General features: G+C 46.8%; 1 protein-coding gene across 1 annotated transcript; it reads left to right on the top strand.

Moving 5' to 3' along the window:
• The first annotated feature begins 26 nt into the window (after window positions 1–26).
• PRKAA2 (protein kinase AMP-activated catalytic subunit alpha 2) lies at window positions 27–26,588 on the top strand. Its single transcript, XM_056356029.1, has 9 exons — window positions 27–225; window positions 6,344–6,485; window positions 8,525–8,618; window positions 9,984–10,128; window positions 11,000–11,087; window positions 13,628–13,852; window positions 15,231–15,735; window positions 17,208–17,334; window positions 17,582–26,588. The coding sequence occupies exons 1-9, from the start codon at window positions 132–134 to the stop codon at window positions 17,818–17,820; spliced, it is 1,659 nt and encodes a 552-aa protein (XP_056212004.1). The 5' UTR covers window positions 27–131; the 3' UTR covers window positions 17,821–26,588.

Genomic DNA, 26,588 nt, shown 5'->3' with positions numbered 1-26,588 from the left:
CCGCGCGCCGCCGCCGCGCCCGCCCGCCTTGCCGCGCCGAGCCGAGCCGCGCCGAGCCGCGCCGCGCCGAGCCGAGCCGCGCCGAGCCGGGGCCGGCCCTGTGCATTGTGGTCCGGCGGCGGGGGGCGAAGATGGCCGAGAAGCAGAAGCACGACGGGCGGGTGAAGATCGGTCACTACGTGCTGGGCGACACGCTGGGGGTCGGCACCTTCGGCAAAGTCAAGAGCTGAGTACCGCGGCCGCGGGGAGGGGGCCGGGCTCGCCGCGCTGCGCCCCCCGCCGCGCTCCCTCCCGTCTCCCGCCGCTGCCGCGGGGCCTCCGCGCCGGGCATCGCCGCGGCCGGGCCGCGCAGCATCCCCGGGGAGCGGCGGGGCGGGGGGGGGGGGGGGGCGGTGGAGCCCGGCGCCGCCCCGGTGGGCACGGGCTGGGGGCGGCCCCCGCTCAGGGCGGGTGTGGGGGGGCGCAGGTGGTCGTGGGCAGCCGGGGGGGACGCGGCCCTCGCCCCTGGGCAGCGGGGCGGCGAGCTGCATCCCCTGCGCCCCGGCCCGCAGCGGGACCCCCCGAAACTTTCCTCCCTCGGCGGGGGAGAGGTGATGGGGCGGCTGGGCAGCATGGCCGGGCGGCCTCCCGCGCCGTGCCCCCGCGTCCCGGGGGACCGGGGGGAGCGAGATCCGGGAGCCGGGGGGCTGTGCTGCTGCCCCCCGCGCCGCCGGGCAGCCTGGACCGTCCGCGGGCTGCGCACCGGGACCCTCGGTCGTGCCGGGGTGGGCAGCTCCCCTTTGCAAGGCACCAGCTTTGCTCTGCCTGGCCGTAACAGCTGCCAAGACTTGCATTCCTTTTTCCTGGGAATTCTACCATTACACGCCAATTTTATTTTCCAATCAATATATTAAAGAAGACCAACAACCCAACCAAGCAACAAAATCTCTTGTCCGAGCAAAACGGGAAGCTGCGATTCCCGGCTGGAAGCGGGTTCCGCGGGAGCGGGGGCAGCAGCCGCCCCGTGCCCGAGGGGCGATGTGCCCGCATCGGCCGCTGGCGTTTTAAAATAAACGCAAACTGACAGCAGGGGCAAAAACCCACCGCAGCCACTGGGGCTAAACCCACCTGTGGCCGTTCATCAGCCCCCTAAAAATATATTGCTGTGTTTAATCCCAAACCGCAAATTTACTGACTGAAGAATTATCGGAATAAATTACTTCTAACAGTAAGGACCATTTAAATCAGTCGTGTGTACCAGCAGACCTCAAAAAGTGCTCCAAAGGCAATTTTTTTCTTGCAGGCCAAATGAAGGCTGCCCACAATAGCCTTTTTTCCTTAGCTACCTTTCGGGAGTAACGGGCACAAATACCCCCCACCCCACATATGACCTGACTTTAGTAAAAACTGACAGTTTCCAAAGAAACATTTCAAATAAAAGAGATTTCCTAGCTCAAAACCCCTTATGGGTAAGTAGTACCCTTTATAATTATTTTTTTCTTCCCCCTTAATATATTGCCTACAACTGACAGGTGAAATTTGGACGTGACATTGGAAACAGATGAAGAAACTAGACCTCCTATTTATACAGAATTACAGCATTTTAATCAAATGCACTTTAGGAAAACCTGTATTCAACCCTGTTTAGCAAGAAACATGAGAAGAGCAAAGAGATTTCTGCCTGATTGGTTCAAGCTTTGAATAGGTTGTGTATAATAATTGCTTTTTCACTAAGAAGGCTGGTGCCATCGGTGGCGTTTCTTGCTGCTGATGTGTTTTCTTCAAACTCTGCCTTCCACGAGACTTTGTAAAAGGCACTTTTCCCTGCCTTCCTCCTCAAGGTTAAGGAATCATAAATTGCAATTGTTAAGGGTTACAGTTATTAAGGAAGTAAAAAAAATGGCAATGAAAAGGAGGATTTAGTGATGATGGGGTACTGACCAGAGCTTGGATTTGTAGCTGGAGCTGAATAGTCACTTTGAGTCATCAGAGACCAGAAATGCGACAAAAAAAGTCCCTGCTGCCCTGTCAGGATGTTCGTTCTGGCTCATCACTGCCATCAGTGAACTGATCCTCCTACAGACCAGGTGAACACTGCAAAATACCTGTTCGTTTCAAGCTCAGTCAGTTCCTTGATCTCATTTAGGGAAAGACCACACAAGGCACGGAGGGGAGCAGATAGGTTGGCAGATGGGAGCAGGATTTTGGTGATAACACTGAAATTCCAGCTGGAAATAGTGATGGAAATACAGCAACTGTTGGAAGAGAGGCAGGAGTTACTGCGGTGGATGTGAATGTGGTGGATGGACAGGAGGTGTCATGCCAAGGGTCAATGTTACTGCGCAGGATTTTGCTAAATACAGGCAGAGCTGGTGGTAGTTAGTTCTCCTGTCCTCCAGGCCAAAGGAAGATTAATTTGCAGAAAATAGATCTGTGGAAATCATCTTGGATTTTGAGTTTAGTGAAGCAGTGAAGGAAGGAGGTAGCATCTCCTCAGCTGGTGGTTGGTAAGAACAGATTAGTCAAATCGCTGCTGTGTTTGTCCAGGGCACATCCCACCCTGCGGGTCCCTGAAGAGCTCTGCCGTGATCACAGCCCTTGCACAACAAGGTTCACAGCCGTTGCAGCTTGGAGACCTTCAGTCAGAACCCAGCAGAGTTACACAAATATTTTTTCATGTGGTTCCACGCATGACATCCCTAGTGGCCACTTGGTGGTTTCTTCCCCCACTTGTTGGCCATTGAGGTGACCAATTTGTGGTCCCTCAAGGACTGGCAGTGCTTGGGTTATGTTTATGTTGGTTACGATGGCACCTCCACGGGCTCAAGTTGGGGTCAAATCCCATTTTCCCAGGCACTGGACCATTGCCACTGAAGGACAAAGCTTGGCTGTAGTCGTCAAACTGTAGAAAGTTGTAGCAGATAAACTAAAAGAGACTGAACAGATGAAGGGAAGGGAAGGGAAGGATGATGCACCATATGAGCAAGTGCCACTGGGGCAGAATTAATACAGCCTTGCTAAATATACGCTTTGGGTGGACTTCATTCTTAACTTTGGGATAAGGTAAGGGCTGGCACAACTGATAGGAGTTTTCGTGCCCCTCCATAAACTTACATTCCCCTGGAGCATTTGCAAAAATGTTAACTGCTCGTGCTGCCTGAGCTGCATCAAACACACACTCAGAGGCAGGCTTCCTCAGAACCTGCTGTAAAAACCATGCTGTCAAGGGGTTTTAATGATTCTCTCAGCTTACGGTTTTATAAACAGTGTTCCTGCTCATTTTGTTTCTCTTACAAAACCAACTAAATTAGAAGGGTCTCCTTTCAGAAACTAATTCTATTACATCTCTTCCCTTTGTTGCTTCATAGCATCTGGTGCTGAAGCATTCTCGTGCCCAGGCAGTGCAAGCAGATGGGGTGCCAGCTAAGGACACTCACACCATGTCCCATGTGGTGTTGGCTTTTGGAGTTTAGGGTCAGCGTTGCCATCTAGCCATTATGGGATGGGGGTTTTTTGCAGCACAGGATGAGGTGCCGCTCCTCGTCTCCATGCCAAATCCATCTCCCCTGCTTGTCCCAGCAGGGTTCCGGCTGGTGGTTTTAATCTGTGGTGGAGTTTACCTGAGACAAGACACATGCTCAAATCCCTTTTCTAACACTGCCGCACAGCCCTCCCTCCTCCCCCCAGGCTTTTTAATCCACGGAGGTAGTGAGGGAAGGAGGAGGCTTCCTCATCACCACCCAAGAGCACCACTGCCCATCCTTGGGACGAGGAGAAGACAAACCCATCAGAGATGAGCTGCACAAGCATCCCCTTTCCGTGGCTGTGGGAGGCACGGGACCTGCCGCTGCTCCTCATCCTGGGGCTGGATCGTCCCACCAGCGTGCTGCAGCACAGGGGCTCGGGGCAGTGACTGAGCAGAGGGAAGGTTGTCCTTACTGCCTCATGTCAAAACTCCTGCCTCTGCAGGCTGCAGCCGGAGAGACCTGAAAGGCTTAAAAACTCTCCCACCACACAGCAAATTATGTTCTTTCTTTGTCTCCATCTCTCAAGGCGTTCGAGTAGGCTTAACAAGCCACTGGGGACTGAAACAATATCGCTGTATCTAATGCTTACTGTAAGCAAAAGATGGATTACAATATAGACTGTTTATTTTTAATTATTAATGTGTTTGAGCTAGCAAACCTTCGCAGGGTTACACATTGTTTGTCATGGATGGAAAGGAGATGAACTGTTCTGCAGTGGTATTAAAAACAGTAATTATTCATCCTGGGCATGGCCTTTTTTTTTTTTTTCCAAGTATGTAATAAAAATTTTTCAAAAGGGTATGCTGGGATAAGGCCAGAAAGGCTTGTCTTGCAACAAAGAATGGCAGAAATTGGGGTTTTCTTCCTCGTTCAGCAATAAGCCTCTTTGCTTTTCTGTTCCTCAGTTTCCCAACTGTTGGCTTAGTGTGTTATAATTCTTTAGTGGAGCTGAATGAGTCAAGGACAGCTTTCAAAGTACAGCTTCTCGTGCTCCCAGGAAAGAGAGAGCAGAGGTGTTGCAGTGCTGTAGTTGACCAAATCAAACGCTGCTGGTGAACTGATCTCAAAAGTCATCTGCTGAAGTTGTCTTACACCCCTCTGTCATGCTTTCCCCAGCCTCCTCAGTGTAACGTACACCATCCATATACCATGACAGCCTTGGCAAAGAGAGGTCAGTGCCCTTTATAGGACTGGTATTGGCACAACCTGGGGAGAATTTCTTGCAGTGAACAAAGAGGCAATACCCCAGCCCCCTTGCAAGCCCCGCTAAAGCTTGAGCGTGCTTTTGTACCCCTTGCACACGCGCTGCTTTGCAGAGTCTTTCTCCAGCAAAGCCTCCTTCCATGGGGCAGGCCCCCCACCACCTTGCTCTCCTCTCCCCAAGGATGCACCTGAGAAAATGCCTCCTCAGACTATTTCCAGCGCTGTCCTTGCACCACACAAGAGGAATTATCTGCCTCCTCCAGCCCTTCGCTAATCCCTAAATTGCATCTATGCTGCAAGGCTTAGTTTATTTTCATTTCATCTAGTAGATTTAAGTATTGCAAGGAATAAAATGGACATGCAAAGTGGTGCTTTAATTTTCAAGGGCAGTAAAGTGTTTTATTTTTAGGATGCTCTTACTGAGGAAAGAATCTCTGGCAGGTCTTATCTGGTGGCTAATAATAGTGACCTGGCATGCCCCAAGCAGCGCCGGCACTGCTGCCCTGCCCTTCTCACGCCGTTCGCTTCTGTCAGCTCATTAGAGCCTCCAAAATTACAGTCTCTAATAATGTAATAACAAGGTTTGTTTGTAATTATTAACTCCTTGTGCTCTATGTTATTACTGGAAGGGTAACCTTCATAATTAGAGAGCACAAATATTTACTGTAAGCAGGTTTTCTGTGCATCTTTAGAAAACCATCAGTGTGTCACCATTTTTAATGTGACATTGGAAAATACTCAGACGGGGTAGCTCATGGCCACAGAACCCTTTTAGATATAAACATCTAACTGGCAGTTTTCAAGCAGTTTCTGCTGTTAACTTCAATATAAATCTGGCTTCCTTGGGGCTTTTTATTTTTTGTCTAGTCTGTTTATTGATAACAAATGGATCAAACGCTGAATTCATTTCACATTATTAAGTTAGTGCAATTCCCCCAGTGACAGTGGTGCAACTCCCAGTTTGTGGTTACTGTTTGTCACTGTACACAGGAGATAAGCATCAGCGTCTCAATGTACCAAGTGCATATTATAAAAACCCAGACTGAAGTTTGTACCTTTTCTAAACCCAGAATTTGCCATTGCAGTACAGCAGTGTTCCTGCAGCTTGTCATCAAACTAAGAAGCATACTTGAGAATGTATAAATAGAAATTCATTTTAGTAATGCAAATCCTTCAGTCTTATTTCGGGCAGGGAAAATCCCTATTTTTTTTTTTTTTTTAAAGTGTGATGGTCTAGTTTTAAGACTGGGTTTATTAGGGATTTAATCAATCAGTGTGTTACAGTGGAGATTTTCCTCTGCCATTTAAATATATCTCTTTCTGATTAATCTAGCTTTTACATGCTATAAATCCTTCCAGATTAGCTTCGGGTATGACCTCCTCCAGTAATTCACTCTGTTTTATTTACTTGAGTGTTCTTTGCAGATAAGTCCCCTCTCTTCTGCCTTCCATGACTCCACTGGGAAAACAATAGAAGTGAAGAGACAAACCCCAAATTTAAAATATTTCACCCCTCATCTTTTGGTTTGTTCCCTTCGAAAGTTGCTTTTTGCTTCTAAACCACAGTGTCCTAAATTGCTGGTGTGAATCTTGCTGCACCGTTTAGTGACTGTGCAATGCTCTCTTCCTAATAGTTGGCGAACACCAGCTGACAGGGCACAAAGTCGCAGTAAAAATACTCAACAGACAGAAAATACGCAGCCTGGATGTAGTTGGGAAGATCAAACGAGAAATTCAAAATCTGAAACTCTTCCGGCACCCTCACATTATCAAACTGTGAGTACCCTTTCTGCCATGGGTTCAGCTCCATCTGCAAGGACTCTACACACACAGCTGGCTTGGTTTCGGGAGATGGCTTAGAGTTGTAGGAAATGTTAGGGATGTGGTCAGGTTTTTGTGTGTTGGAGCCAAACATCACTTTTGGAGAGTCTCCCACTAACTTATGGGGGACACACTTGACACTTTGAGAAACGATGGAAGGCGCATCCTCCGTTGGGAGCCTGAGTTATTGTAACAGCCCACAGACTGATGTCCCTGCGTCAGGTTTTGCTCAGAGCTGTCCTCTCTTCTACACAGAGGCCATCAGAAAGGTGCTTAGTGAGGGTCTGGGCTCTCCTGCCTGGGGATTTCATCAGGGATTTCTGTGATGACCCTTTTTAGGCTTCATATCTCCAGGCTTGAAGCCGCAGAGGATTGTGCTTGAGGAACTGCAGCACGGGCAGGCTCACAGAGTGAAGCCTTGGCTTGAAGTCAATAGGATTTATGTTTTAATGGCCTGATTATCCAGAGCTTAAAGGAACTTTTTTTTTTTTTTAAATTTATTATTCAGGCACAAGTTTTCCAAGTTGCCACTCTGATGAACCTGAATTTCAGTTGTAAATCAGCACCTGCACTCCAGCCTCTGGGATTCCTTCTCAATCCCCAGTTTGTGCAGCCAGTCCACATTAATGAGGCACTCGATAATATCTTTGGCATTTCTATAAAAGAAAGCTGTTGAATGGTAACTGCAAGGATAAGTTGACATTTGGGTCAGCCTTAAAACTGGCATGAGATATAGCAAATACCTGGGACTTAGAGGCAAGAGAAAACAAATTCTCTTTGCAGTTAAATAACTAACCATGCAGCAACTGTTGACTTTAGAGCAACTTCACCGTTCCGTGGATTTATTGGAGAACAGATCAGTATTATTTCACAAAAGAGCCAGCAAGAGTCCCCAGCTGTGTATCCAGCATCCTGCAAGTTATGTCTTGTTCACACATTTGGCGAAGTATTAAAGCCTAGAAATTAAATCCAGTTTAAAAATATCAGTGTCCTGTAGTACATAGTGCAAACATGAAATACAGCAATATAGAAGAGAGGTGCATAAACCTCCTCTTTTAATAGCTTTTTACATGTATATAAAAGAAATAGTGGGGCAGTTAACAGTAACTTAGATGTCTGAATCCAAAGAACTTGAGAATCAGGTTATTCCTATTGATCTCTATGGGACTATCACCTTTCCACTTGCTGATCTCTGGAAGTGGTTTGAAATCTGTTTGCTACAAATTATAACCCATGGAAATTCAGCTGTTAAAAAAAAGAAAAAAAAAGGCAAGCAAACAACAATGTATCTGAAATAAAAGAGAGGGGCGTCTCTGCTGGTGCTGCTATGAATTCCTGTAGCTGCATTGACCTCCTCTGATCACTGGCAGTTTATACCAGCTGGGACACTGAAATGCCTTTGCAGTGCTTGGGGACCATTTTGAATGGAAACAGAATAAATTTGGAAGTCAAGGGTGATATTCCTTTTTTTTTTTTTCCCTCCCCTATTCTAAAATATAGAGGGATTTAATATTTGAAAAATAACTTTTGGGGTGTTCATCTTTGTTTCTGTACCTTTCCAAAAGTAGCTCCCTGTAACATCTAGTTCTTCTTTATCCTTGATATGAAGGAAACCAAATATACCCCCACCCCCAGCTAACGAAGCCTTCATTTCTAAAGTTCTTGTTGCACATCTTAGCCAAAATGGAAATTTGAAAGTCAGGACAGTCCTAAATGGGATAGGATTGTCTGGCAGAGATTTCAGAGGATTATTTAAAAGCTTGAAGGAAAACCGTAGGTCTGTAAAAGAGATCCTTTCATAGACAAGTGAAAGATTAGACTTGAAATAAGAGATGGCATTTCAGAGGTGGAAAGCAGTTATAAATGCAAGATCCAAACAAATGCATTATTTTAAGTGTTCATGTGCAACTAATAATCCATTTAAAAGCCTTTCCCTGTTCTTCTTGATTTTTTTTTTTTTTTTTTTCCCTCTAAATCTGCTTGGTTTTTTGAAGGTACCAGGTCATCAGCACACCGACAGACTTCTTCATGGTCATGGAATACGTCTCTGGCGGTGAATTATTTGATTACATCTGTAAGCATGGACGTGTAAGTGCCAGTACCATGTCAGCCCAAACACTTGTGTGGGAAGAGGATGGTGTTTAGAAGCAAAACAACTGCTAAAGGGAATGTGGTTAAGGTTAAGGCCCAAAATAGAAGCTGCTTCACAGCAATCTCAACTGGAACATCTCATGCCGGCTCGCATAAAAGTTGCGTGCAATTTTTTGCAACATCCTCTGATTTATTCCGATATGCAAACCAAAATATCCAAGGTAACGTGTTGCTTAGTGCAAATATTTGGAAAACTAGCATATTTTTGTAATCTTTAGCTATGGGTTGCCTGTCAAAACACCCACAGTTCAGCAGCAGATTTACAGCATCGGAGGGGAGGACCACGCGGTGTGGTCTCTATCCCAGTTGTTCACCTCCCCCTTGGCTCCACGTCAGGTCTTTTGAAGACTTTTTAAGGAGGTGGCTTATCTGACCAACATTTTCAAATGCCAGTAGTCCTGCTGGGTGTAAATCAGCTGAGGTGCAGGTTGAGCCCACAGAATATGATGCTATGGTTACAAAGAACATCACTAGTGTCTGCCCTGTGGACATCCTCGTAGGCAGGGAGCAGTCACAGGGCAATGGGCTGAGGTGGACATCCAGAATAAAGCTTCAGGTGAAGGAGCAGCCCATCATACGTTTCTTCTCTATACTACAAAAGTCATACGTTTACAATAAATTGGTTTAGATTAGCGCAGTGGTCGATGGAGCTGACTCCATTTAATTCCCTGCATACAGTTCTGATTTCCAGCACATTTCACGCATCTGGATATTTTCAGTGGCTAATTTGGATCCTTTCCGAACTTTGGCATTCAGAAACTAAATTTTTCACGAAGAGAGTCTTTAGGAAGTCATCCTTAAAAATAATCAGTCCCCTCATTTTAAATACAATTTCTGTAATACAGTTCATAAAACTTTATAGCTAAGACAGCTAGATAGTTGATTAAAATTATCACAATATTCCACCTTTGGCTTTTGTTTCTCCTGAAGCTATCTGTCCATGAGGAATTGCTCCCTGCAGCATCCTCTGTTTTGTCCAGCCTTGATCTGCATGTGCCGTGTAGCAAAGCTGGTCTTGTTGGGACAGGAGGCCATTGCCTTGTGGGTGCCACCAGTAAGTTCTTGAGAGCTCAGCTAAATTTACGTTTCTTATTTCATCTCTGGGCTGTATCATTTGCAAACACTAGCACATTATGAAATGCAAGGGGGGAAAATCTGCTTTATTTGCTGCTTCTGGTCACAAGCACGCTGTGATTTTCTCTCCATGCCCTGGAACATTTTGGCTCCTTGCTAAGTCAAACCTTCCCCTGCCAGCTCTGCAGGCAGACCAACCTTCAGGACTCTTTCCCCTTGCATCCACAGGTTGAAGAGGCAGAAGCTCGACGCCTTTTCCAGCAGATTCTCTCTGCGGTGGATTACTGCCACAGACACATGGTTGTCCACCGAGACCTGAAACCGGAGAACGTGCTGCTGGACGCACACATGAATGCAAAGATAGCCGATTTTGGTATGTGACCCCAGCAGCATTCCAGAAATGCAGCCAGCTCCGAGGCGCTTCCTGGAGCGTGTCGGTGTAGCAAGCCTTAGAAAACCCAGAGCCTGCTTTCCTAACCACTAGCAGTTGCTTTACCTGAAAAGCCCACAGTTATAAACACCCGGCCTTTTAGCAAAAGCAGGGATTACTTATTGTAGGCTGCTTCCGTACTGGCATTGAGAGTAGAGCAGCAAAGTAATTTGCAAATCTTTGCTATGTTTTAGCATAATCACCTAATATAAAGATGTAGCTAATTTAAGTTTAAGGCAGACTCCGTGCAGTGAATTCCAGGGCGAGCTGGCTGCCTGTGTTTATTTTCATGCATGTTCTCGGTACGTTTGGCTGTGTGCTCTTGGCCTCACTTCATTTTACAAATGGGCAGTAACAGGAGCCTTTAAGTGGCGTTACCGATTGAAATCCATTGAAATAGTTGGGCTACCAGCTCAGTCCCGGTGAGTCCTTTCAACCAGTGATAAATCCTTCTGAAGATTTACTAATCTCACAACCCCCATATAAAGTAAGTGCTCTGGGATGAATTACGTCTGTTCTCCTCTGTGCTGTGGAATTTAGAGCTTGGGGAAGCAAAGTGAGCCTGGAGTGAATATTCCTTGGTTGAATGTGAAAATAACAACAACAGTAACAATAGTAACAATAATAACAGTAACAACAATAATAATAATGATAATTTTCAAATCAGCTCAAAGGAGTCTATCTAAATTATAGCAACAGTTCTCCTCCAGATTTCCCCCTCCACTTGCTGTACCTCTCCTCTGTGCGGTACAGAGTCCTCTGTGCCTGGACCTTCACATAAAACACCAATATGTAGCATGCATCTTGTTTTTAGGATTGTCCAACATGATGTCAGATGGTGAATTTCTCCGTACCAGCTGTGGCTCCCCAAATTATGCAGCCCCTGAAGTCATCTCTGGAAGGTAGGACACACTACGTCTAAGCAGAACTTATGTGAGCAATTGGTCGTTAAATTTGTTCTTGGGATTGGAAACACCTTTGCTAGCAAAAGCAGCTGAATCCTTTCAGCCTGTATTTTATGTTTGGGTGAATCCACTGGCAAAAATCTGAGGGTGTTTTCTTGGTTATTACATTTCTTAGTAACTGTAAGAGCAAACCACATTTTGCTAAAGATGTTTTCTTTGTTGGAATTACTAGCAGCAGATGTTGACTGTTTATATTTCTAATTAAAGAGGGTGAAAATTACTCTTTGGATGCAAATACTGAGGTTTCAGATGGAAAGGCTTTTCCAGGCCACCTCCTTCTCTCCTGCCCACCTATAATATACAACACAGGTTTAACGAGGAAACTAACTTCACTAACAGAAGAATCAGGAAGATCGTTAATCACTTCCCTACACTGTTGAACTCTCGTGTTGAGTGTCTTCTGGTTCCTTAAGCTAGGGGTTTTGTTCATGAGGGTAGGTTCAACCATCATAACTTTGGTTTTGAATTGATGAATTGAATTGACAAACCTCCAGTGTGGTTGCATCTCTCAGTGTACAACATCTGCATGACACATAGCATGTTGAATGCACTCTGCAAGGTTGGGTTGGACTTAACACTTCTCTATCAACATGGTAAACTCCAGTATTTTCATGGCAGAAACCTGTTAGAATATACTTATTTCCCTGACTCTCTCTATAATAGCATAGCAAGCGTTGAAAATACAGATTTTCAAATTTTCAGTCCTCTGTATGATCCTTCTCATTATCTGCCCCATATTTTTTGAATCAGCCTTCAAATGAGTGTTAGTTTTCCTAATCCAGCATGTTTTTGCCTATAACTGTAGCTTTTAAATACAACAACATTTTGTTCAAAGTGTTTTCACCGTGATTATGATTATTTTATTCTCATTTACACCAGCACGAGTGTTGGCAGAGTATCCTAGGAATTAGACTAGCATCCAACAAACCCTGTTGTGACTACAACTCTACGTGCGAAAGCAAGACAAACCTTATTGTCAAGAGGGGGACAAAGCCAAAAACTCTACCATGGTTCCAAAAAAATACTGTTTTCATGCCCTTTCCAGTAAAGGCCAGGTGCACATTTTTTTTTGGTTTGTATAGGAGACAAAGCACGGGGCAGATCAACAAGCAGGATTTAGTCCCTGGATGCAGAGCCTGATCGTTCCAAGGGTACAGGCAATACAGCTTGTTAACAGCAAAAGTAAGAAGGGAACATAAACCCAAGCCTACGTGTTGCACTGTTTCACGGGCTACAGCTGCAGCCCTCCCGCATCAGCGCTGCTTACAGTACTGGTGATGCCTGAGGTTTGTACCCCTGATGATCATGCCAAGCTGCCCTCTGCTCAGCACCACGGCAGCATACACGCTGCATTTGCGGGGGAGAGGCGTGACGGCTGCTGCTGCGGCAGGCTGCCTGCCTTGCCTCGCCGGCGGGTGTGCAGGGCAGGGGTGGCTGGATCCCAGCTCCTGCCTGTGCTGGCTAGAGCACAAAAGCAGTAGAATGTGACCGCCTGGGTTTCACAGTCATAAAAGTGCATCTGGTTTGGGCTTAAAACTCCAATCGACTGTTCAGGCAATGCAGTTATCAGCAATCAGGCTTCTTATCTGTTGGAACTGGGCATGGAGCCAGGACCAAGGGGGCAGCTAGCTAATCATTCCAAAATGACTGCTGCTGTCCCTGGCCTCAGCAGGGACCGTCTCACCCTTGGACAGGCAGAGCTGGTGCTTTGGGGCTGTTCAGAGAATGGCCACGTGCACGGCTGGTGCTTTTTGTACACCGGCGTGTCTGCGGCGATGCTTTTCAGGAGAAGCCAGTGCAGGAGGCTGAGGTTTCACGAAGAGACTTCTGTATTTCCATCTCAACCTCTGTGTTTTGGTCGGGTTTTACAGCCCAAGGGTGAACACTGCCTCCCAACACCTCTGAGAAAGCATCCGTTGTAGCAGAAAGAGACAAACAAGTCGGGCAAGCAAGCAGCTGCCAACCCCGTGTGTTTGGGGTGTCCCGACTTGGTGATGCCAGGGGGTGCATTAGCAGCTTGTCGGAAGCGGGAACGCTTGCATACCAGCACATAAACTTCCAGTGAAAATGAACACTCAGAGATACAGTATCTGCTGCTGTTTAATCTGCCTCACCAAATGAACAGAAATTGCTGGCTGAGCCCGTGAGGCGAAGGAGCAAATAAACCCGGCAGGGCTCTTGGAAATGTGGGGTCTGGCTTTTTGGAGGGTCTGGTGGAGGCAGGGGTGTACACGGCTGTCCGGAGGAGCGTGGGCAGTCAGCACCAGCTCTGCCGTGTCATCCCCCCTCGCCCCCGAGTGGTTTGGCTCAGGCAGGTTTGGCCAGGGGAATCCACGTGAGCAGCCCCAGGGTGGGCTGCAGCTCTGGCCCCAGTGGAGCTGGCAGCGGGTCCCCAGCTCACCCAGTGGGACCTGCTCGCTAACTAAGGAGAGGAGGCCGGGGGGTGACACCTTTCTCCTGCCCTTGCCTTCGCGCAGGCTCTATGCCGGCCCAGAGGTGGACATCTGGAGCTGCGGTGTTATCCTCTACGCCCTCCTCTGCGGCACTCTGCCTTTTGACGACGAGCACGTGCCCACCCTCTTCAAGAAGATCCGGGGAGGTGTTTTTTACATCCCTGAATACCTCAACCGCTCCGTCGCCACTCTCCTCATGCACATGCTGCAGGTTGACCCCCTCAAGCGAGCAACCATCAAGGACATCAGGTCAGCCCAGTGGGATGGAGTGGGCTGGCTGTGGTTGGGGGGCTTTGGTGGGCCAGTGGCAGATGAGGGGGGCTGTCCTGGGGGTCCCCTGTTGGCGGGTGTGCAGAGTGGTTTACAGAAGTAGTTGGCTAATCCAGCTGGTTTTTGTGGTGAGTGATTCGAGGAGCACTCCTGCACCCTTCTGTGCTCATGGAGAGGTGGGCGCTGCTGGCTGGCAGTGGGCGACGATGAACAGGGTGATGACTTTATATATATATATATATATATATGTATATTAAAATGCTATTTTATTGCATTATAAAACGGCCTCAAAAATCTCTTAATGGTGCTTAGCAAAACCAGCTATATCATGCAATAATCCTAAGAACTTAATATTCACCAGCCATTTTTCATTACTTTATTTCAAGACTATCTCCCTCTGGGTGCCAGTTCAGAATAAGAGGGTAATCATTGTAATTAGTGTCTATCCAATAAAAAAGGAGGAGAAACCCAAGAATTACTAACTTAATCCATAAATATCAGATATAGTTTCAAATGTGAGCAAATGGTTCATCTTTAAATGCAGCACAGTTTTCTTTCCTAGTCAATGAGTGCAGTGCCCATGAGCCTTTTACCTGCATGCGTCACTGCGGAAATTCCAGGTAAAGGGAACCACTGGGCTCTTAAGCAGATATTTGTGTCTGCAGAGGTCATTAAAAGTCCATGGCTGGTAGTAGGACTTTGGAATTCTCACAATCTGAGCCATTTCAGAAACATTTTGTAAGACTGCAGCCCGATACGCATTTTATGAAATTTACAGTAATCATTACATCTAGCTGGCGTGCAAAGCGTAATACTGCTAGGACTTTCAGGAGTTCTTAGGCTTTTAATGCATCCGCAATGGATGGCCTTAATTTTACCCTTCAAGTAAAACCAAGTAAAATGTCTTTTTTAGTTCTGAGTTCCTTAAGACTAGAGGATTTAATTACATGTTAGAGCAGCAGCGTATGTAGCGAGATTACAAGTTGATATGTAGAACCTATAGGCGAGGCCCTCTGTGGCATTTAGCCGCTTAATTATCATTGACTTCATCGTAAATCAGTGGGAGTCGGGGACCCGGATACCTTTGATGCTTTCTATCTCTATCAGACCCATGGTAATCAAAGAGCGTGAGCATCTTGTAAGTGCTGGGAGGTTAGTTCAAAGCCAAGTGAGCCAGCGGCCGTGCTTGCGGAGCGTGGTGGCTGTCGCAGGACAGGGGGACCGTGCAGGGCTGGGCTGAGCTCCCCAGGCTGCAGCTGAGGGTTAGTCGGAGCTGGAGCAAGCGAGGGGCTGGTGGCAGCAGCTGCCGCAGCTTGCCTTGCACAGAGCTCACGGTGGCTCCTCTGCTTTTCCCCAGGGAGCACGAATGGTTTAAGGAGGAGCTGCCCAGTTACCTGTTCCCAGAGGACCCTTCTTATGATGCCACCGTCATCGACGACGACGCAGTTCGGGAGGTCTGTGAAAAGTTTGAATGCACTGAGTCGGAGGTGATGAACAGCCTGTACAGCGGTGACCCTCAGGACCAGCTGGCGGTGGCTTACCACCTCGTCATCGACAACCGGAGGATCATGAACCAAGCCAGTGAGTTCTACCTCGCCTCCAGCCCCCCCACCGGCTCCTTCATGGACGACAGCACCCTGCACATCCCTCCCGGCGTGAAGCCGCACCCCGAGCGGATGCCACCGTTGATAGCGGACAGCCCCAAAGCGCGATGTCCTTTGGATGCCCTCAACACCACAAAGCCCAAACCCCTGACTGTCAAAAAGGCCAAGTGGCACCTGGGGATCCGCAGCCAGAGCAAACCCTATGACATCATGGCCGAGGTGTACCGTGCCATGAAACAGCTGGACTTCGAGTGGAAGGTAGGGAGTGCTGGGGCTTCCTGGTGCTTTCCAAGGCTTATTTGCTCGTGAGCTGAATTGCTCAGGGCGGGTGGGAAGTATGGGTACAGCTTCACCTGTTTCCAGATAAATGCCCCCGACGTGCAATAATCCCTGCTATTGCTTGTTAAGACAAACGCACTGCATTAAGGTGGTAGCTGTGGTTAAATATCCGTGGTGTTTGTTTATGGTGTGAAATAAGAGTTTTCCTTCTGAATGCTTTAAGCCCCTGGCTGGACAGATGATTCTGCCTCATTTAGCCGCAGGGATAAGAGGAGCCAGTCACATTTCTAATTCCAGTGGCTAATTCCTCGTGAGGAATCGAGTGCTCCTGGGCAAAGTAACTCTCACTGTTTCTTACTTGGGTCCTATCAGTCGTGTGCGCTGAAATGGCACGGTGCGCATCTTCTTAAAAGATGCACAGGTGAGGGGCGGGGGGGCGTTGGGGGCAGGAGTTTGTATCACTGATGCAGCAGCATTTTCCTCGATGAAGATGGAGCCTGGTGCGAGCATCAGGAGCAAGGTAAGGTGAGAATTTCAGCCCAGATCTTCATCACCAGAGGAGACCCTCCTCGCTCCAGGTCCCAAGGGTTGCACAGTGTGAACATCACTATGCCACTTCTTCAAAGCCTCCTAGCTCCTCCTTATTTTTGATAATATGTATTTAAAGCCAAGTAGTGCCCAGGAATCTGATTTCACTGCACCAGCCAGGAGATGGGCTGTCTCCAGCTGCGTATGCCTGCACCAGCCAGACATGCGTTAGCTGCACAGTTTTGCAGAGAGTGAACAAACCTGATGTATTTCTGGTACAGCTTCACAAACTGAGTCAGCCCAACATCTTCATGTAGGCAGTGGAGCTTATTTTGTATGAGGAGGTTTCACAATAGTCTTCCCCACCCTAAGAATAACTTCAGATGTGATTTTTCATCAAAATAGCTTTCTTCTTCACGCAGTTGCTTCTTAAATATAGCACAGAGAAAAAAGCTCATTGCAAGTGAGAGGCAGCAGATCGTGGGGTGGGAAGTGGCAAGAGAAAATCGAGGCTGATTCACAAGCAGTGGATTTCGCCATGCTGATGGGAGAGGTTACTTTGCCTAGCTGCCCAGCCTGCCCTGGTGTCACCGACACAGTCCTCATACGCAGGTCTGCAAATGGACTTTTTGGCTGGTATGGCCATTGATGCTGGTGAGGGAGGAGCAAACATCAGTTTGGTGCCTGGCAGCTGGGTCACGGCAGCTTTGTCTGCCAGCAGCTGCTGAATCAGAGCTCTAAGAAGCATTTTAAAACAGGAGGGAAGAGGATGTGAAGCCACTTGCTTAATTTTATAGGCACTGTTATTTCTAGAAACTGTTTTTCTCAGCAGATGTCTTGCTAGTATTGAGAAGAAAATAAGGAAAGACAAGTTCTTCTTGCTACCTTGAATCTTACCCCTGAAAGCAGGTTTCCCATTGCAGGTGGTGAACTCCTACCACCTCAGAGTGCGCCGCAAGAACCCTGTGACGGGCAATTATGTGAAGATGAGCCTGCAGCTCTACCAGGTTGACAACCGCAGCTATCTCCTGGACTTCAAAAGCATCGATGGTAAGCGGGAAATGGTGCAACATGAGATTTAAAGCACATAAAATGGCAAGTTTGGAAGTCTAAAAAAAGAATTTAAAAATCATTCTTTGCATTTTCAAGTGCTTAGGCAGCCATTTAAAGTCAGCAAAAGCCCTTTTCATCCATTTGTCTCCACCATCGTTAATAGTTCCTTACCAAACATGCATGGAAGATGCCCAACTAATGCCACTCTTTTCTTTCTTTTTTTTTTTTTTTGTGTGTGTGTAAGATGACGTGATGGAGCAGAGGTCCGGCTCATCCACGCCGCAGCGCTCCTGCTCCGCCGCTGGCTTGCATCGGCCAAGGCTGAGCATCGATGCCGCCGTGGCCGCCGAGTGCCAGTCGCTGATGGGCTCCCTGAGCGGCTCCTTCGTTGGCAGCATCCCCTCAGTGACACCACGCCTGGGGAGCCACACCATGGACTTCTTCGAGATGTGTGCCAGCCTGATCATGGCCCTGGCTCGCTGATGGGCAGCACTGAGGCACCGGTCCCTCCGCACACGGTACTGCACTGTGAGGATCTGGTCTGACTTGTCCGTTCCTTTTTTCTTCTGCTTCGTTCCTCCTCCTTTGCCCCTCACTGCTCCACCGCCTGCGAGACAGAGCCAATTCCAGACCCAAAATGTACTCCCCTCTAACAAGGCACTGAGGAAATTAAGAATAACTTCATTTCACTCGTTACACCGAGGTGAAATGTATCCAATACCCTTTTATTCCTAGTGAACCCAATGGGAAATGTTTGCATGGCTATGAAGTAGCAAATGTATCACTGAGTTTTTGGAAAACACCTCCCCCCAGTTCATCCTGAGTTTACAGAGCCGTGGCCAAACCTCCTGCGCTGTAGGTAGCGTGCAGTGGGACTGATGCTGTGTCCCCTTTGCTGTGCAGAGCAGAGGCAGGCTGGGCTGAGCCAGCTCAGAGGGGTCGACCAGGAGCTACGCAGAACGGAGTGGAGGGGTAATGAAGTAGCTCTGCGGCGTTCACACCTGGGTGCCAGCAGCCGCTGGCCTCTGGTAACACTTTCCTCCTAAAACTAGCAGCTGCTTAGATGTGTCTGCACCAGTGCAATATGCCATCCCTCCCGGCTGTTTTTTATTCCCCTGCTAAACGTGGGGAGGGAAGGTGGGATGTGCAAAGGTCCTGTTGCAAACGTGCTGTGGGAAAGCCTCCATGTGTCAAGTCTTTGCAGCGGAGTGTCCCGTAAGAGGCTTTATTTCCTCCTCCCGAGAGCCCCGGACGGCACCAACCGCTCACCACGTTCAAAGATGAAGGCTGCTTGCCTTTCTTCCAGCCCTTAATCGTCACCCCCCTCCAACCCGCTCACCCGCCCCTGCCGCGGCGCCACTCCAGGGGCCGAATCCCAGGCAGGATTCAGCTGAGCCACCGATGGACGGCAGGATGCCGATGAGCCACCCAAAACCCCAGCACTTTGCCCAGCCTTCGCCCAAGGGTGGCCTCGTCACTGCCGGGCCAGAGCCAGCAGCATCACCTAGCTCCGAAGCATTTACCTCTTGCCTTTCCCATGGGAAGCCTTTCCCTGTTGTTACCACCTTAAATTGCTGCCAAATCCGCCTTCCCTGCCGTCCTTGCTCACCGCCTCGTGCTGCCGGAGACTCACTTTCCGTGCCGGAGGGCTCTCCCGTCCCGCTGCCGCCTGCCGGACCATCACCTGCACCGCTCCGCCGGTGAGGCAGGGCAGCTGAATGCACAGGTCTACTGTTGCTTTACTGCTGGCTATCTGAAGGATAGGTTTTTATTTCTTAAGACAAACTACAGGGATTTTAAAGGTTAAATTCCTGTTATTCAAGGGTAAACTCTGATACACGTGTGACTTCTTTGTTTAAAAGAATAATTATTTTTTATTACAGAGGCTTAATCTAATGGGCAGCATTGGCATCTGCTTGGCTTTGCTCTGGTATTTAATTCCATTTACTTCATTACGAAGGAACATAACAATCTAATCAGTCAAGAAACAAATACTTTATGAAAACTTTGCCAAAAAAATCCTGGGTGGACTTTTTTTTCTTTTTCTTTTTGCTTTTTTTTTTTTTGGTTTTGTTTGTTTTGTTTTGTTTTAAGAAACAAAACAAAGGATAACTTTTGCTGGTCCCAGGTATGCAGTCATTCAACTTTAAAAAAAATCGATTCCATCTTTTTGATAGCTTCTTATGACCCACTGAGGTTTTTTGCTAGGTTTTTTTGTACAGTGGCACTTTAATTTATACTTTCTGCAAGTTTCTATGAAAAGTGAGGAGGAGAATGACACATTAAGCCTTTTGTACTAATCACTTCGGGTAATGAAAACAAGTACGGGATATTTTTGCCATCTACTGGCAGTTAAATGGACATTTTCAGCTCAAAGTCCCTTTTTCTAAAAAAACACAAAATTGCCTTACTTTTGTTACAGATTACGCATGGATTCTCACTAATGAGACTTTACAACTCCAATTTTTCCAGAAGCCGCACAAACTAGAAATCTTCCAAAAAAAAATCAGTTTTGCTGTTAAGTTCTCGTATGCTAAATCCACCACAGCAGTGGTTGGATTGTAAACCTGGCAGGAGAACAATTTTGTTTTTAAAAGAAACACCGGAAATATTTGTAGTACTCCTAGGTTTTGTAATGAGCTTTTTATTATATTATCATTATTAAATAAATACTCTGGGGTGGAGGACAGCTCTGGTACTGTGCCTGGTGGCTATCAGATGGTGCGTCTCCAGTGCTGTGGTGTGAGCGGGTCATAACTGGCGAGGATGGAGACTCCAGACTCCCGCATGCCACAAATCCCACCCTAGAGCCAAAGCTGAGCAGCCCCCAGCTCTGTAGCAGCTTTTGGATCAGTGCTGAGATGCAAGCAAATGCTGAGCAAACAGTCCTGAATGGGTTTGGGTGCTAGAGAGAAGCCCCTTTGGAAAGGAGCAGGGAAGGGTGGCTGAGCGGCCGTAGGGTCAGACATTATTTCCATCCAGGGAGCAGCTGCAAGCGTCCATACCCCCTCTGTGAAATGCGTTTGACATGTAAAAGGCTGTTTGCATTATTGCTCACAACTGCACATCTTGCCAAGTTGCTTGTCCTGGAGACACCTGCAGCCCAGTGGATAAGGGGCTGGTGTGTTAGATGTGATCTGTGGTTCAGAAGCAGATAGATAGATAGATGTCTTGCCTTAAGATAACGCGTGTCCTCTGGGATTTCCTACCCAGCAGAGCTAATAGTATTAAACAGCAGCAAATGCCCTTGGGAGGAAATAATTGTTTCCTGGAGGTGTGTGGGTGGTAGAATAAGCCCTTGTGGCACTTGGCATCTTCTCAGACCCATGCAGACATTAACTTCTGTATAGGATCATAGAATCATTTAGGTTGGAAAAGACCTTTAAGATAGTCAAGTCCAACTGTTAACCCAGCGCTGCCAAGTCCACCACTAAACCATGTCGCTAAGTACCACAACTGCACGTCCTTTAAATCCCTCCAGGGATGGTGACTCCATCACATCCCTGGGCAGCCTGTTCCAGTGCTTGACCATTCTTTCATTGAAGGAATTTTTCCTAATATCTGGTCTAAACCTCCCCTGGCACAATTTGAGGCTGTTTCCTCTTGTCCTGTCGTTTGTGACCTGGCAGAAGAGACCAAGACCCACCTGCCTACACCCTCCTTTCAGGCAGCTGTAGAGAGCGAGAAGGTCCCCCCTGAGCCGCCTCCTCTCCAGGCTGAACACCCCAGTTCCCTCAGCTGCTCCTCATCAGCCTTGTGCTCCAGACACAGCTTCACCAGCCTCGCTGCCCGTCTCTGTACACGTTCCAGCCCCTCTACGTCCCTCTTGGTGTGAGGGGCCCAAACGTGAACCCAGGATTCGAGGTGCGGCCTCACCAGTGCCAAGTACAGGGGCATGGTCACTGCCCTGGTCCTGCTGGCTACACTGTGTCTGACACGAGCCAGGATGCTGTTGGCCACCTTGGCCACACCGCTGGCTCATGTTCAGCCGGCCATCAACCAGCCCCCCAGCCAGTGCTGCCTAGAAGGCGGTAAGGGTGGCTCAGTTTTCCATATGGAAAGACACAAAGATGACGCAACTTGCCTGCTGGACGTCAGCTGAGGCAGTGGAGCGGTAGGACTGAGTACAGTGCCTCCTCGACAAAGGCATCAGGTTGACCTGGCCATTACAGCCTTAGCCAAATCCACCCTGCGTTTTGAAATATTTTGAGAAGTTGCACTTTTTTAATGTTTTTTGTTTTTTTTTTTTAATTTTATCTTCAAATAGGCTGTTTTCTAGTTCCCAGCTGCAAAGAAGCTGCTGCCCTCCAGTTACATTTTCCAGAGGAAAAGTTTCACTTTTGCACTGTTACACTGTGGTCACTTGTTTTTTTCTTTTTGAGTTATGCTGGTACATGCATGAGCATCAGGAAAAGCAGGGTAGATGTATCTGAACTACAGAAACTTGAATTACGCCAAGTGCAATTCTTGAAAAGCCACTGGACAGCTGTGCTTTACAGCCACACACTCACCCAGACTTTGCTTCAGCCCGAAGGGGAAGGGACAAAATGCAAAGGCTATAGAGCTCAGCTAGGCTCCGGCATGAACCCCCAGCACCTGGATGAGTTAATTTAGAAAGAGCTTGTACTGTACTAGTTGGCAAATATATATATATATATATATGCATATATTATATATGTATACATATATATTTTTAAAACCCCATAGGTAGCATCCCTGTCATTGGTCTCTCGGTTGTATTTGCCCAGCGGGGTAGGTGTGCGCCCTGGACACCTGCCATTGCACGCACTAATCCCGGCATGCAGGAGGACCCAGAAAAAGGGGATGATATTTTTACACCCTCTTCTAGGTAAAGCCCATGAGTAGCTTAGCTGACCCCATTGGACCCAGCACGGCCTCGTCCGGGGAAGCGGGGAGAGGTGGCATCGGGAGCCATGAGCATCCTTCCCTTCCACCCTCCCTGGCCAAAGCCCTGGTGCCGACGGGGTTTGGGGCAGTTTTATTTTCAGGAGTCAGAGCTGAGCAGGCGAAGGCAGCAGGACATTTTTTTTCTCTTAACGGGTCAGAAATGCATCTTCAGCGTGTGTGTCCAATTTAGCATTTCCTAAGGTGTGTACGAGCACAGGGGTATAATGATGGGTAGCGTAAAAAATGAAGCAACTAGTTAGTGTCTGTTGTATATAAATTTTTTTGTGTGATGATAATGCCATTTGTATTGGAATAGACGAAGTTTGAACAAAATAACCATTCTGTCTACTCCTTTTCATTTTACTGCTCTTTACCATCAGTCATCTTGTGCGCACCCATACAGAGGGAAGAGACACCTATACGTAGGACATGAAATCGTGCCTTCGACATGCATTAGGACTGCTGGAAGCGGCAGCTTTATTTCACAAGGTGCACAAATCCCCCAGCTCACGCACAATCCCACTGCTGAGACACGCAGGCCGTGTTCCTAAATACTTGAAGTACTATTTGTCGTGCAGTTATCTGTCTTCCCCTGTTTATTAGCTGAGAGGAGAAGGGGGAAGAAGACTCGTACGTCCATCCCTTTGAATGAGCCAAACAAAACCCCGCTCCAGCTCCTCCAGTATTTTCCTGGAAAGTTTTAGGATCCGTTTTTGTTTCAGGTGTATGATGTACCTACTAGAGTCACCTTTTTCAAGGTCTTACAATGGTACGGGCTTCCCATTTAGTGCTTCCCTTGGGCTTCCTTTGCCCTTCCCTTAAATATTCCTTTTTTGTCACTCACTCACAAAAAAACCCAACAGCTTCTTGTAATTCTGAATTTCCAGCCTGCCCCTTGGACATGGAGTTAACGATTCGTTCAGCAGTACCTCACTCCCGTGCCTGAGGGATGACCTGGTTTTCAGAATTTTCACATCATATCTATTGACCAAACACTGACTTTTGCAGAGAACAAGCCTGGTATTGCAGGTATTCGGTGCACAAATCTTTGCTCGTTTTGATCATCAAAATTAGGAGAACTGGATGGTCAATCAGAGCTGTAGCTACAAAGCATGAGTACACGTTTGGTGTTAGAAGAATTCTGTTTTCAGCAAAAGCCTTGAAATACCTGCTGAAGCTGCCTTAATTTAAAAATCAAAGTTTATTTGTAAGACTCATCTCTTTTTTTTTTTTTTTCCACATTTTGAAATAGTTTATTTATCCTCATCTCACAAAGCTGTGAAGTAGATACTGTAGACATGGTAATATTTATTCTTGTTGCTGAAAGCATGTTCATGTTTTTTATCATGTTATATTCACATGTTTTGTACCTCAATGCATTTGGGTGTTTTGTTTTTTTTCTTTTAGAGTGCAAAGCAAAACTGAATCCCAGGATTACTGTAGTGTCCCAGCATCTTTGGGCAGACAAACCTCAGCTCTATGAGAGAGATGAACCAGACTAGTCCATTTTATTTTTTCATTTGTACTATAAGGAGTATTTATGATTTATTATATTATTTATTTATGATTTGTTGTTGTTGTTGTTAAAATACTGAACTTTAAAAAACTCTTGAGTATAAACATCCCTTCAAACGGATCATTAACATGAAGCTCAGAATAAAATCCTGAGCTCTATAAATACTCCATCCTTCTTGGTATTTTCTGTTTTGTCAACTGATGGACTCGAGGAGGTTTCATTTCCAAGTTAATTGCTGTAGTGCTTTCTGGGACTGGCTGCTGTGGAAGGGCACAGGGCCTGGGTTCAGTTTTGTCCTTTGTGCGAGTAACTGTACGTTAGATAATCACAACGGAGCCTTTTACCTTCCATTGATGGTGTGGAAAGTGTTTCTTGGTGTACTGCACTGCATGTGATAGCTGTCTCCATGGCTTACATTTGCACTTTAATAAACTCAGAGATGAAAAGAGACATAAGCAACAAATCCTTAAAACTTCCTTATTGCACAGTCCCTATTTGCAGGCTGGTGTTGGCTGGTAAGGCTTCCCTCTGGAGATGCTCCCAGCATATCCTGGCTGTGGGACCATGGATGCCTCCAGGCCTTGTGGGGTGGGACAGGGAGGGGAGTAAGATAAACAGCTTCCCCAACCCAAAATATATGCCAGGAGTCAGGCTCAAAGGTTTTCTTTGGTATTAATGTGCATCCAGCAGAGCTGATGGACCTGTGCTAACTCAGATCTCAACTCCTTAAGCAAAAGCATAGGGAAAAAATAAGTTAAAGGTATTGTGCAAAAATAACCTTTCATAGCAGAAAAGGTATTGGGGGGTGGGAGGGGATCGGACACTTAGTTCATATATGCCTGTGATGCAGTGGGATGTAACTCCAGTTAAAGCACAAAGCTGCAGGAAGTGCTCCAGCTCCATCCCTATCTGCCCTCTCCTTTTTACACCATTTAGTGATACAGAATTGGCTTCTTAAGAAATTTCAGTTCGCCCTCAGGTCCAGCAGATCACAACTGTTATCATGATGATTTCCATTTTGAGAAGAAACGTGGAGAAACAGGGTTTAAAATTCGCATGAGAATTATTTTAAGTTTTGATACATTTAGGATGTACCAGCAAGGCTATAAAAGAAAAAAAGGAATGGTTTAATTTCCTGACCTAAGTTTAATTTCTGGACCTCACTATAGCCAGCCTCTGGTTTAATTGAGGAAATCTAAGTAGCTGTATGTAAAGCATTTCTGTATTGTCTCCAGCCATTCTGTACCAAGCGCTTTCCTTCTGTACCTGCATTGGAATCGGCTCATGAAAAAAAACCAGTTCTTACTGCACTGCAAGGTGTCCTCGCACGCAGCCACTGCCAGCAGCAGGGCAGCAGCGTGTGTTTTGCATCGAGCTGTGTCACAGCCCACAAGGACTGTCCGTAATTGCACCAGGATCGGGACCCGATCACATCTGTCACAGGATGTATAGGGGGAATTTTTAAAAAACTTGATTTCAAAAAAAAGAAAAAGACAAACTAGTCAAGTAACTTCCTTGGGACACAAAAAAGCACTGGCACATGTGGCTAACTCAAGATTTGCCTGTAGTGCTTGCAGAGCGTGTGATTGATAGACTTCAGGAGTTGTGTGCTAGCGCTGGATGGGGGGAGGATGAGGAAGGAGCCGGGGAAGGGAGTGTTTTCTTCATAGGCTCAATCCTAAACATTGCCATGGAAAAAAGCCCCCGAGGTAAACGGTCTCCCCAGCTTCCTTGGGGGAGCTCCCTGCAAAGGCTGGAGGTGAAGGACACAGCCCACGTCCCAGCCTGCCCTGGAGCCAAACACGCACTTCAGCTCCCCGAACTCTCCATCTCCGCTAGAGAAGTCTAAATATTTGGGCTGGCAAGCCTGCAAAGCTGCGCATGCTTACAGGGGATTGTTTTATTTATTTTTTTTCATTGCAAGGATGGATGCAGGCCAACACACTTAATAGTAACCACATGGTAAAATAAATAAGAATGCCTGTATAGACTTAAAAGTAAACGTTAAATATTTGCTCTGTTTTCTCTGATGTCTCCTATGCCAGCTTTGAAATGGCCGTGTGGCAAACAGCACTTTTAGTTTGCTGTGTTTTCTTAAGCCTGGAACATTTAATAATTTCTAATTAAACCATCTACATTTTTAGGATATTTACGAGCAAACTGATATGGGCTCTTAAAATGTGCTGGGGAGGGGCAAAAGCTGCACACTACAGTCATATTTAAGGTTTTTTTTTCTTCCAAAGCCATGTAAAAACCCTATCCACATTTTTCTGCTTTTGAAAAGCTATCCACTGGATACACCGAGGAGAAGCCATTAGCAATTTATATTTCTCTTCCTACGTGTAAAAGCATTTTTCTTAAAATAAGCAATCATCCTCCAGGCCCACAGTGGAGAATGGCCCGAACACAGGGGCAACTGTTGGGTACCTGCCCGCCGCTGCGACTTGGTGGGAGCTAGAAGTCAGCCTGTACATATCTGGGATGCCTAAGTTAGCTTACAAAAATAAAGTAAATTTTGACTGAATGCTTTATTTACTCTTTTAAAATGTTTCTTGGAAAGAAATAAGTCAACTTTTCCACTATTTTATATATTCAACACAGCAAGAGTGGTGGTACATACTTCTTGTCCCAACACTTTTGTCAAGACCAAAACCAGTTCAAATTTATATGGTTTGCTTTTTGAAAAGCAAATCTTTTGGGGAGTCTTGCTATTCTAGCACCTAAACCAGGCAGTAACGAGACGGAACAACTAAACTGCACCATTTTTTTCATGCAAATGCAGAAATGTTACGGCTGCTTCAGAGCTGACGAACAAGGTACTCCAAAA

The sequence above is a fragment of the Falco biarmicus genome, chromosome 11 (genome assembly GCF_023638135.1).
Source record: "Falco biarmicus isolate bFalBia1 chromosome 11, bFalBia1.pri, whole genome shotgun sequence".
NCBI lineage: Eukaryota > Metazoa > Chordata > Aves > Falconiformes > Falconidae > Falco > Falco biarmicus.
This window is presented reverse-complemented; position numbering and strand designations above follow the sequence as displayed.

Bases quoted from the DNA above. Each gene is read 5' to 3' on its own strand.
- PRKAA2 (XM_056356029.1), top strand. From the start codon at position 132: ATGGCCGAGAAGCAGAAGCACGACGGGCGGGTGAAGATCGGTCACTAC. The intron at 6,486-8,524 runs GTGAGTACCCTT...GGTTTTTTGAAG, and splicing joins CACCCTCACATTATCAAACT to GTACCAGGTCATCAGCACAC. The intron at 8,619-9,983 runs GTAAGTGCCAGT...TTGCATCCACAG, and splicing joins ACATCTGTAAGCATGGACGT to GTTGAAGAGGCAGAAGCTCG.